The following is a 13,184-nucleotide window of genomic DNA, read 5'->3' as shown; positions in this document are numbered from 1 at the left end:
TTCGGTCGGCTCAACGGAGCTGGCCCATCGGGGCTCAACTCATCGGAGCGGCTCCCCATCTCATCTGCAGGCGGGCAAGACCCGCCTGACAGCTCAACTCGCCCCTGCGTGGGTCGGCCTCTGCTGACGCGGAGGTCTCTGCCGCCCGCCGGGGTGGCGAGGGTCGCTGTTTAGCGACGAGGCTACGAACGTGCATCGCCAGCGCCGATTGCGCAACCGGGCCAAGCCGACTCACCTCCCGCGCACGCTACGAGTGTGCTGTGTGCGCCATCTACCGACGGGCCATCGCAATTACAACAACGTGTCAGCTGGTCAGCCTACGTCAACCAGAGTGGGCCGAGCCTAATCAACTTATACGTATGACGCACACTGCTCCACTACACGACAAATCAGGCGTTCGCTTGACCTAAAAACTCAACTCCAAACACTATTCAAAACAATTCATATCACTCAAACCTAGACGGGTCCTTAACCAGAAGCCAATACTCAAGTCCATAGGCCATCAGTGGCTGTGAAGGCATTGCAGCAGATCGAGTGAACACTCCGTCGTTTATAAGTATATTCGTAATATTTCCTCTTAATATTTTGTTTTGGGCTGTACTTCTAATCGCATAAATTACCAACTGATCCATCAATATGAATGAATCCTTGACACCTTCACCACGGAGCTACGCTCACGTGGGGGGGGATAGCGTATCCAACAGGCGATCTGGTCCACAATTAATTAAACGTTAGTCCAAGATAAGGATATCGGGGGAGAGAGCACCCCCTCACCCTATTTGTGCCTTTGGGAAGAATAACTGTTTTTGATCGCCTTTTTCGTATTAATATCGTCATATAATCTTTAAGTACTTTTCGTTACTGATCGCGCACGCACTCGCGTACTCTACAGAATACTCAACTGTTCCGTGACCTAATGCGCTAACAACGTGATAAGGGTTGCTTATGGATCTATGAATAAGCGCGGTACTGTGTGTGCTAATTCCAGTATAACCTTTCATAATAGAGTAAATTCCAGTATAATCTTTCACAACAGAGTGAATTGCAGTATAATCTCTCATAATAGAGTGAATTCCAGTATAATCTTTCATAATAGAGCATCAAGTTTTGTTAGCATATGCATGTTTTAACGACTCTCTCTCTCACCAACAGAGCTCGCGTTACGCGGCGGAATTAACCACAGGTGCTGTTGTCAAAGTGAAATCATACAGTCGTGGATGATACTGTATTATACGGTGTTAAAAGTTCCGAGATTGAGAGTCACATACTATATTAGAGTTAAGGTTTAATTAGAAATAAATTGATTAATGCAGAAGTGGTCATGTGATTCTTTGCTAAAATCTATGCATAAGATCTGGTTCTGCGATGAGATATGAACTTGGTGACCTAACATAAACACACTAATCCATACTCAGTAAATGTTAAAGCGAGAATGATATCAACTTGGGGACCTAACATAAACTCTAATCCATACTCAGTAAATACTAAAGCGAGAATCATTGTATTATCCTGATCGATAATACGAAGTTAAACCATGAAGCCGAGTTGACTCTTGACACTAGCATAACTGCATACGATTAATTGCATTGTCCCGATTGATAACAGACCCTTGTTAACGAGGCGGGGCCTGATTATCAGAAAGGCTGTCATTAACATAACCACACCCACTCGCATAAATCGATACAATTATCTCTCGAATTAGCATAATTTATAATGCATAATTACACAAATTAACATAATTCCGGGCACATTATGCAAATTTCTAGTTCCATTTAATTTTCATTATTTTATCACATTTTCATAACAACCACATATACAACAACACGTACAGATACCATTCAGTTGGTTCCATTCTGCATTTGCATTTTTGCCTCTTTTGGAGTTTCTGTCCAATGCGACAGGTATACATAACCTGACAATTGTTTTTTTACCCTTTTATCTGGCAACAAAACTGACACCTTTTTTACAAGGAGTCATGTTTCCATTGACCACAATACCTGCGGTCGGAATGCAAACAATGTATGCACTGTCCTTGAAATTGATTGGTCCACACCCGAGACTGCTTTCCTTAGAGCCTAGTCTCACATGGTGTTGGACCAGATGACGCCAAAAGGCGCACAACTCAAAGACAATGCACCATCAGAGTATGAGAGCTCTGGGTAAAGCATTTACACCATTGGAACCTCCTTTGCCAGTAGCAAAATATGATTATTGGTTTTTTACCCTTTAATCTGGCAACAAACTGACGCCTTTTTTACAAGGAGTCATGTTCGCATTGACCACAATACCTGCAGTCGGAATGCAAACAAAAAACATAACTCTGATAATGTATGCACTGTCCTTAAAACTGATTGGTCCACACCCGAGACAGCTTTCCTTAGAGCCTAGCCTCACATGGTGTTGGACAAGATGACGCCAAAAGGCACACAACTCAAAGACAATGCACCATCAGAGTATGAGAGCTCTGGGTAAGCATTTACACCATTGGAACCTCCTTTGCCAGTAGCAAAATATGATTATTGGTTTTTTACCCTTTAATCTGGCAACCAACTGACGCCTTTTTTACAAGGAGTCATGTTCGCATTGACCACAATACCTGCAGTCGGAATGCAAACAAAAAACATAACTCTGATAATGTATGCACTGTCCTTAAAATTGATTGGTCCACACCCGAGACAGCTTTCCTTAGAGCCTAGCCTCACATGGTGTTGGACAAGATGACGCCAAAAGGCACACAACTCAAAGACAATGCACCATCAGAGTATGAGAGCTCTGGGTAAGCATTTACACCATTGGAACCTCCTTTGCCAGTAGCAAAATATGATTATTGGTTTTTTACCCTTTAATCTGGGAACAAACTGACGCCTTTTTTTACAAGGAGTCATGTTCGCATTGACCACAATACCTGCAGTCGGAATTCAAACAAAAAACATAACTCTGATAATGTATGCACTGTCCTTAAAATTGATTGGTCCACACCCGAGACAGCTTTCCTTAGAGCCTAGCCTCACATGGTGTTGGACAAGATGACGCCAAAAGGCACACAACTCAAAGACAATGCACCATCAGAGTATGAGAGCTCTGGGTAAGCATTTACACCATTGGAACCTCCTTTGCCAGTAGCAAAATATGATTATTGGTTTTTTACCCTTTAATCTGGGAACAAACTGACGCCTTTTTTTACAAGGAGTCATGTTCGCATTGACCACAATACCTGCAGTCGGATTCAAACAAAAAACATAACTCTGATAATGTATGCACTGTCCTTAAAATTGATTGGTCCACACCCGAGACAGCTTTCCTTAGAGCCTAGTCTCACATGGTGTCGGACAAGATGACGCCAAAAGGCACACAACTCAAAGACAATGCACCATCAGAGTATGAGAGCTCTGGGTAAGCATTTAAAAATAAAAGGTGTCAGTTTTGTTGCCAGATAAAAGGGTAAAAAAACAATTATCATATTTTGCTACTGGCAAAGGAGGTTCCAATGGTATACATAACCTATAATATGCATGTGTGTAGCATGCATGCTTCACCAACCAGCTAGGGCACCTTGGTTTGGTCACGTAGACCCCTACACCTTGGCACCTCCATGATAAGCCATATATGCAATTACGTATGGAAATGTGTGCTATTTATATAAACGCTGTAATAAAGTGTATAAAACAATTGCTGTATCGAAAATCGACATACGTTTCAGGAGGAACGTTTGGTGCAGCTGCGTAGAGTATCTCCAGTTGCTCCTATATGGACAAGTAGCACAGACTGAGCGTAGGTACATCAAACATATTAACATAATAGGCCTGTGGAAATCGCATTTAATATATTGCAACAACGGCACATAATGAAACATCCTACAAGTGTAAGAAATCCATTCCTCAGCGTTCCTGAGAATATAACTGTCAAAGTTTGCCTGAGTAAAGATAAGTATTGGTGGTAAAACTCGTGGAAGAAATTGTGAAATGACTGTTGATAATTCCGGCTATTCCTTATCTGGATTGGAGAAAAAAATAGTTTGTGTCATGTTAACATTTTCACATAACATTCGTGAATGGTATAAAAAAAATCCTATTTTATTTAGTTCAATATAAACCTATTGGGAAGTGTTCATGTTCATTTTAAAACTACTCAAACATTGTAAGACACCTTGAAGGGCGGGTGCGGAATGTTGCGCGCCTGAAAGCGAGAGCGGAGAGGCGGGTCCAGCGGGTTTCCACGATATCGCGGCACGGGCAGACCGAGCGCGACCACGCGGAACTCCTCGCTCACCCGCTCGACCCGCCAAGCGGCCAGCTGCTCCGCTGAGTGCTCCTGTGACAACAGCACGAGGGGACGCTGCAGTCAAGTGAGGATCCACCTTCAGTTCAACAATTCATTTTTGTTGGATGCCGATTTTGTAAATTGTCATAAGAGCAAGACTTCATAATGGCCGAAATTATTGATGTCACCACACCTCGACAACACTTTCTATCCTAGCCAGATTTATGTTATACAGTGGCCTGCCCCAACATCCACTTGGCCAAATGATTTCTGTGCAATGTGGTTCCTTTCCAATATCGCAGGAAGAAACGTGTGTGCAAAGGGGACGTGAATAATATGAAATATATAAAGGTTAAATGAAATCAGTAAAATACTCTTATTACTTCAGGCATTGACATCCAAAGATGGAGGACCGTACTAGCTCTATAAGAAAACTCCATGTCACTGTGGCCATACCTGTAGAAGCTTGTCATAACGCTGTGCTGACATGAGGAAGCGTCCATCCTCCAGCTGCATTTCTCGATTCTCCAATAAATTGTTGAGAACTGGAAGCACATTCCTCTCTGCTCTCTCCACACCTTCCAGAACCAGCACCCGTCCTAGTAAGGCTGCTCGCACAGCACACTGAACACATGTGCAAAATACTTTTCCTTGAAAAGTGCATCAATGATAAATAACATATACATCTGTAAACATATATAGCGCATTGAGACATTCACTCATTATGAAGATGACAAATATAAACGTATTTTTTTTTTACATAAGCACATATAATATATGGGAGTATAGAGAAATGTTTGTTTATGTTTGCAATTATTTACAAATATTTACAATGCCATGTATTCATAAAAAATAATCAAGGTGATAGGTGTCCCATGGTGATATAATCTGGTCCAGTGAAACTGTCATCACTGGGTAAGCTCAGACTTGGGCCTTGTGACCAATGTAAGCTTGTCGAGTCCAAGGGTGTCAGAGGGTGAGTTCACCTGGTCCAGGTAGTGTGCGCTTCCCCCCTTAATCTCACGCCGCTGCTTCAGGTCACCTTCTGTCGTGTCCCGCGACAGAGCGATGTACTCCACCTCTCGCTTTGTCAGCTCCTGCACATGCAAAAATGTCAGCATCATTATCATAATTGCAAGGGATGCATCCAATATTTGGTTTGAATTCCATTCTGGCCTTTTCTATCTAAATGGTAATCGATTAATTAAAAAAAAACCTACAAAACCACTTAGTTTGAAGGTAATGTTTTACCTCAAGTTCTAAATATTTCATGTGACTGGATAAAATAATTATCCAGCCCCCAGAATGTAGTCTTTTCAGGAAAGTGCGTTTTACAAACTTTTTGAAGGAACTTGTTAAGGTTACTTGAGAATGAAAATTGTGAATGTTGGTGGATCTTGTGCTGTTATACAATGGTCATCGTTGGTTTCTGTATGAACACCCATGGATATAATTTTGTCAAGGGAAAATAAAATGTATCTAAAAGGATGTCATGATTATTTACACTATGATAGGTAGGCTCTGATGACATTTGCTTTGGTCATAAAGGCATTAATAGTTTCAAAGTACAGAGTAATGTTTAATCCACTCAGTTCTATGGTTAAAAACGCAATATATGTCAATATATGAAAAAATAAAAATATAACCCTGTATATACATGCACTTTATGTATGTGTGCACTTTCAAAAGAAGCCATTGATTAAATTTAGTTCAGTTTTTAGTTCAGTTTATTTTGTTATAGCCCTGTGAGCCATTCGGCTCTTGAATCGGGTGCAACCACAACAAACAAAAAAACAAAAACACGAACAAGAAAAACATCTTAAAGTGACTATAGCATAGAATCTGTATACCATGTACTGCATAGCGATTGAGCGGCGTAGAGGTCCTGGAGGCCCAATGAGGAACACATCCTGCCCCAAGACATCTTTCTGAAGAAGCCAGCGCAGGTGTTCCAGGGTGGATTGGGACAGTGAGCCTGTAACTACAGCACACGCAGGGCCCCAATACACCTTGCGCAATCAGATTATTGCATTATTTCAAATAAAAACTTTAAGAATGATGAGCATCATGAGAAGAACTGCATTGGACAGATTCCACAAGGGGGAAAGGTTTAATGAAGGATGTTATTGAAGGAAGAATGGGTGGGAAAATAATGAGAGGAAGGCCAAAAATTGACATGTTGGACGACTTGAGGAAACGGTCAATTGTGGAAATGAAGAGGGCAGAGAACAGAGAAGAGGTAAGAAGATGGGAACAAAGGACCTGCTGTTAAGGCAGAGCACCAAAGTAAAAGAAAATAAACACACACAGTAAAAATAGGAAAACGTGCACAAACGTAAGCCAAAACGTACAGAAATCCTACAAAATATGCATTATAAGAAGGTGTACATACAGTACTTTCAGTTGCTTGAAAGCAAATGTTTGTTTTGTAATGTCTCCAATGTATCAATGCTCATGTTGTTCAAAAGTACACGAACACTGTTTTACAACAAGACCCCATTCATCCACGTACAGCAAAAAACATTTTTCAGAGTAACTGTGACATCAGCAATTTACCGACCTTTGTCAATACGCTGATAAAGGCATCTCGATGCAATGTTGGTTATCGGGGTTGTTCAACCATAAGTTATCAAAGCTGGTAAGTGCATGTTGAGGAAGTGGGGGCCCAGGACCAGTACAACCTGTAAAGATATCACTTGTGCTTTGGCCTGAAATTAAACTCAGATTGCCAGATTTCATATTCAGCTGTGGCTAGTATCAGTGGTGAGTAATATCTGAACTTGTATTGGGTCCCTGCCCCTTGACCAACCGACATTAATAATCATGATGAACTATGGTAAAAAAAACGCCACGATCAACATGAGCCTTTCATCCAACAGTGGACTGACAAAGGAATGAAAGTCATTTTTATGAAGCAATTTAAATGCTAAAGATACTATTTCTTAAAGATCTAGCTGCCAACAACATGCATGAATACCTTTAATAACCCACACCCCATTGTCATATTCTACCCTGACTCAGGCGTAGCAACTGAGATGAGCACAACCCAAGCTCTCTGCTAAGAATACATGCCATTTCCAAAATGCCACCTATTATATATTTTTACCTTTTAGGGCCAGTGTTATTGACAATTGTCATGCATGATATTACAATGGACAGCAGTGATAAACCATCGATGGTTAACAGGAAGCAGTTTCACTGTAATATCAGCATTTCTCCAAATCCTCTACATGGACCAGCTCGATGCAATCAACAAAAGGATTAAAGATTTGTTCATGAAGTAAAATGTATAATTTGAGATTATTCAGGAGAGCAACTTTTCGTATGCACGTTCACTGTGATTTATTTTGGGTTTATGATTATAAAACAAAGACCTAAGCTATTTCGAGTTGACACCCTCCCTGAAAATGTTCAGCAAACATATTTTCTTAAAAAACCTCTGGATATTGTACACGTTTATTCTTTAAAGTATATTTCAAATATTCTTAACATAAGAACTGTATATAGCCATTTCTTGTTTACTCAAAATTACTACAAAATATGCAAAGCAACCAATAGACATCTTGACACTTACTGTGCTTGACAGGCACCAACTCAGGGTTTTGCGGCCGCTTCACCTTACGGGATACATCTCCAATAGTTATGGTCTCCCCTGGTCACAGGAGACAATACAATTAGGCAGTTGTCAATACTGTAATACAGTAAAACCTTGGATTGCGAGCATAATTCGTTCCGGAAACGTGTTTGTAATCCAAAGCACTCGTATATCAAAGCACTCGTATATCAAAGCACTCGTATATCAGTTGTGATCACGTGACGCTCGGCAGACAAAGCGCATACGTACTACTACTCGTATTGCAAGACCTCGGTCGTTTATCAAATTCATATTTATTTATTTTTAAATTGCTCGTCTTGCAAAACACTCGCAGACCAAGTTACTCGCAATCCACAAGGTTTGACTGTACCAAGTTTCATGAAAGCAGCATTTGTCTATCTAAATAGAAATACATATTCTGCATAGACTCCATTTCATGCGGTGTAATGCAAACCGATAAGCTCAATTAATGATGAAAACAGATTAAATACTCATCAATTAGATAAAATTATGCAGGTGCGTAGATCCTGTTGAAATGTTCTACACCTTTGCTGTAACAGGCAGCTAATATGGAATCCGTTTAGGAGCACGCCTGCCTTTAAGTCTCTCTTGAGCGTGCCTGGCAAGACAATGTTGATTCATCTTTTCCGGGACATTTCCCAGGTAAGTTTTCTAAGAAACTGGAAGCAATGCATTCTTCCAATTCTGCAGAGCACACCGCATTGTCCAGGTATTTGATGTAATGCCACACAACCTGCAGCACAATCAACATCCCTCAGTAGTTTACTGGGGAGGTGATCTCTCACTCATGCTTGCAAAATAGGTCTCTATTACTGCTCGTTTCTGATAAAGATTTATGGTTCTGTTCTATGCGAGAGGTCAAAAGGGCTTTACCACAAACCACACTTGTGAACATTCAAATTTTACACGGATTAAAATAAAAAATAAACATTAAATTGAATATTCTTGGCTCTTTGGGTAAAGTCACGTATAAGGGAAACAATAAAATAATAAAAAATAGCAAACAATAAAATTCTCACGAAGTTTCGACTGCAACACAAGCAATCATCATCAGGTGTGAAAACCACAGCAAGAAAATTTGAAAAAAGTGGCGGTGGTTTTCACACCTGATGATGATTGCTTGTGTTGCAGTCGAAACGTCGTGAGAATTTAATTGTTTTATATTTTTTTTATTTTATTGTTTCCCTTCTACGTGACTTAACCGAAAGAACCAAGAATTTGAATCCCTGCAGTCACGAAAGCTTTAAATCAAAAATAAAATTAAATGTTAATCTGACTTTTCCAGGAGTGAAACTGGGAAAATCCACAACCCCAGCATCGCCTAGCCCCGCCTTTGTGGGCTCGGCAAAGGGGCCGTCCATAAATGACGTCACGCGATTTTGTACGATTTTTGTCCCTCCCCCTTCGTTACACGGCGTCACAAAAAGTCAGACCCCCCTCAAATATGACGTCACAAAGCTCTGCCCCCCCCCCAAAAATATATAAACATGCTTCAAATCGCTTTAAACTATTGACATAGTGCGTAATTAACGTGGCGCTGCACTCTGATGTTGTAGGAGAAAACATTTATTTAAAAAAAAAAGTCGATTTGATTAAGTGGAACGTGTTGTCTATATTTATTAAAAGTTGCGCATTTTCATATGACGTCACATTTCTCACCCCCCCACCCTCGTCACACATCGTCACAAATGTCTGACCCCCTCCCCCCCCCCTAAGGTGCGTGACGTCATTTATGGACGGCCCCCAAGTTGGCACCACGACAACTTCTGGTCTGCTGAGTTTGACCTCTGTACAGCCATTGCGCAACACAGCATAAATAAGCCACGGTCGTTTCATTCCAATGCTTTATCAGTAGTTTACGCCTACTCTTTTATATAATTTTACGAACCTTCTATAAGCGCGTACGTTCTGCTACACCTATTTACTTCACGAGGGAACCGGTTTAAGAACGTTCTGTACAATCGCTACATCCCATGGTTGTGTGCGCACATTAAAAAAAAACTGCTGGTAAATAAAGTGACTCGTTCTGGAAAGTTGTCAAACACAGCCATGCGTCGATTTTATAATAATATTTTACAGCATTCCTGCGATGATTACTTGTATACAACATTTAAAGTATAACAATTGTAATACTCAGCTACTGAAGGCAATAACGCACGATGTTGATGACCACTAGTCTCAATGAGCGCCACTGTCAATGAACTCCACTGGTTTCAATGATCTCGAGTGTCAATGAGCTGCACTACTCTTTCGATGAACTGCACTGCAAGTGTCAATGAGATCCACTAAGTGTGAATGAAATCCACTCCAAGTGTCAACGAGCTCCACTCCAAGTGTCTACGAGCTCCACTCCAAGTGTCTACGAGCTCCACTCCAAGTGTCAACGAGCTCCACTCCAAGTGTCAACGAGCTCCACTCCAAGTGTCAACGAGCTCCACTCCAAGTGTCAATGAGCTCCACTCCAAGTGTCAACGAGCTCCACTCCAAGTGTCAACGAGCTCCACTCCAAGTGTCAACGAGCTCCACTCCAAGTGTCAACGAGCTCCACTGCAAGTGTCAATGAGCTCCACTAAGTGTTAATGAGCTCCACTCCAAGTGTCAACGAGCCCCACTCCAAGTGTCAACGAGCTCCACTCCAAGTGTCAACGAGCTCCACTCCAAGTGTCAATGAGCTCCACTCCAAGTGTCAATGAGCTCCACTCCAAGTGTCAATGAGCTCCACTCCAAGTGTCAACGAGCTCCACGACACGCCAAGGTCATCCACGTGCTCAAACACCGGCTGCCCGGCCACGTGACTCGCCAAGCGCTGCGCCCATTGGCTGACGAGCCCCGCCACGACTTTCCACGACTCGTGACAACTCAACTCGAGAAGAAAGCTCAACCGGCGACTCTCGACAACTCGGCTCGTGACAGCTCAACGCCGATCATTCTTCCTCCATAGCATTGGTGACAGCTCAAGACGAACGTAGCCGTGACCGCTCACGAGGACTCGGTCCCCTGAAGCTTCCCCACGCGTCACCGAGTTTCTCGCCGCCGCCGCCGCATGGCGCCGGGGCCCCTGGGCACCTGAAGCTGCGCAGAGGGCGCGGCGGGTGGCGGCTCGGGGCCCCGCCATGGCCCCGGCAAGGAGCCGCACGCGGCGCAGCGCGGCGTGCGGCTGCTGCTGCATGGCGCCCGTTGTTGTTGCTGCTGCTGCCGGCTTCACGAGGTGGGCCGGCACACGTGACCGCAGCCAACCAATGGGTCAGCGCCTCCGGGCTGGTGCGGGGCATTCTGGGACTTTGTCGGCGTGCCTCCATCTTGTTTAGTTCAATATTTCATGAGAAGGGTCGTACGACTGCAGGTTAAAGTTATGAAACGTCGTATTCAACTTGTTAATGTTGTGGCTGAAGTAGTTAAACTAATTGGCGCGTTGTTTGCGTAACTAAGCCTTACTGGCTGTGTCGGGTGGTGGAGGGTGACGACATATTTAGGGGCCGTCCATAAATGACGTCACGCAATTTTGGCCGATTTTTTTATCTCCCTCCGCCAGCGTCACATGACGTCACAAAAAGTCAGACCCCCTCAAATATGACGTCACAAAGCTCTGCCCCCCCCCAAAACCATATTTCCATTTTGAAAATAAAACGTGCTTCAAATCTCTTTAAGCTATTGTCATTGTAGTTGCGTATTTAATGTGGCGCTGCACTCTGATGTTGTAGGAGAAAACATGTATTAAAAAGGAGGCGTTGGAAAGCTGAAATTGAGCATAAAATTCACTTGAAAATATTCAACGTCTAACCAAAACTGCAGATGTTCAGAATATTATATTGAAATTCTCTTATAATTATAAAATATTAAAAGTAATTATAACTATTAAAAAGTACTTGAAACTTTGTAGTAGAACGAAGCAAAATGGAGAGTACAATTATAACAATCACGTATTCATACCACAGAATGAAAAGCCCTGGTTGAATCATTAAAATCAAAATGTTTAATAACAATCATTCAAAAAATTTACAAAATTTATGCATCTCCATTCTCCCATGGAGAAGCAAAATGCTCCTTCATGGAATAAATAAAAGGTGACCTTAGTAAATTTAAATAATCAAATAGTTAATAATGAAAATTAATCAAAATTGGTGTTGTTATAACAATTATATTAAATTTTGATTTAAAGATTTCGTGGCTGCAGGGATTCATATTCTTGGTTCCTTCGGTAAAGTCACGTAGAAGGGAAACAATAAAATAACAAAAATATAAAACAATAACAATTGTTTATATTTATTTAAAGTTGCGCATTTTGATGTGACGTCATACTTCTCAAACCCCTCCCCCACTCGTCACATATCGTCACAAATGTCTGACCTCCCCCCCAGGTGTGTGACGTCATTTATGGACGGGCCCTTACACTTACACGATCTAACCCTTTATTACGAATGATATTGGTCGCGACAGGCCTACGTGTTAAACTTAGTAGCCACTGTATCTATAATGCTGAATTCACTCAGCCCCTCAATCTGGGCTCGCTGGTATTTCGTTAAACTTTGCTCCTAGCCCTTCCGTAACTCTATAAACGCAAACACGTTTGGTGTACCATCGATGACCAATTTGGTATTTGTCTTTTTTTTCCCAATTAAACATTTCCTCCCCATCTTATTAATTTCTATTATATTTGTAGTGATTGTAGCGTCACCACTATGTACACACGCACACGTGTGACGTCACTATGCGGGGGAGCGTCACTTCCACGCGGGTCTACACACACATGACGTCATCCCAGCTGGAGGCGGTAATGACGTCATGCTACAATCACTACATATTCATCGTCTTTGTTCTTTCGGTAAAGTCACGTAGAAGGGAAATAATAAAATAATAAAAATATAAAACAATACAATTCTTACGACGTTTCGACTGCAACACAAGCAATCATCATCTTGTGTTGCAGTTGAAACGTCGTGAGAATTTTATTGTTTTATATTTTTATACTGGTAGGAACGAAGTTGTAAACTGAGTGTACCAGCCTGCAATAGATTAATGTGTCCGTCCGTCCGTCCCCTTTCAATTCTTTAACGAAGTGAAATCTTGTGCTGTTGGGTGTAAAATCAGCAATAGACAGCGCAGAGACTTCATATGTCTTATAAAATTGCGCAAAATTCCAATGTTCCTACCAGCCCACCCTGCAGGGACCTGTTTATTTTATTGTTTCCCTTCTACGTGGTGACTTTACCGAAAGAACCAAGAATATGAATCCCTGCAGTCACGAAAGCTTTAAATCAAAATTTACATATTCATCGTTTGCGTTTCCTCACTTATACGAACATCCAGT

At 41.8% G+C, this 13,184-nt stretch overlaps 1 protein-coding gene across 2 annotated transcripts in view; it reads right to left on the bottom strand.

Moving 5' to 3' along the window:
* The window catches only part of VWA8 (von Willebrand factor A domain containing 8), a 41,457-nt gene extending 30,038 nt beyond the window's left edge, over positions 1-11,419 (bottom strand). Inside the window, exons 1-7 of one of the 2 annotated variants that reach the window (XM_032960454.2) lie at positions 10,943-11,419; positions 7,835-7,912; positions 6,111-6,241; positions 5,247-5,357; positions 4,717-4,884; positions 4,147-4,311; positions 3,694-3,743 (exon numbers count right to left, since the gene is read on the bottom strand). In XM_032960454.2, coding sequence (XP_032816345.1) covers positions 3,694-3,743; positions 4,147-4,311; positions 4,717-4,884; positions 5,247-5,357; positions 6,111-6,241; positions 7,835-7,912; positions 10,943-11,045 — 806 coding nt within the window. In that variant the 5' untranslated portion in view covers positions 11,046-11,419. The remainder of the gene's footprint in view (positions 1-3,693; positions 3,744-4,146; positions 4,312-4,716; positions 4,885-5,246; positions 5,358-6,110; positions 6,242-7,834; positions 7,913-10,942) is intronic. The other variant, XM_032960461.2, reaches the window with a different exon arrangement.
* Between the last annotated feature and the right edge of the window lie 1,765 nt (positions 11,420-13,184).

The sequence above is a fragment of the Petromyzon marinus genome, chromosome 2, assembly GCF_048934315.1.
Source record: "Petromyzon marinus isolate PM22_M1 ecotype Great Lakes invasive population chromosome 2, UKy_Petmar_22M1.pri1.0, whole genome shotgun sequence".
NCBI classification, from domain to species: domain Eukaryota; kingdom Metazoa; phylum Chordata; class Hyperoartia; order Petromyzontiformes; family Petromyzontidae; genus Petromyzon; species Petromyzon marinus.
The sequence above is the reverse complement of the archived record's forward strand: the minus strand, read 5'-3'. Positions and strand labels throughout refer to the sequence as shown.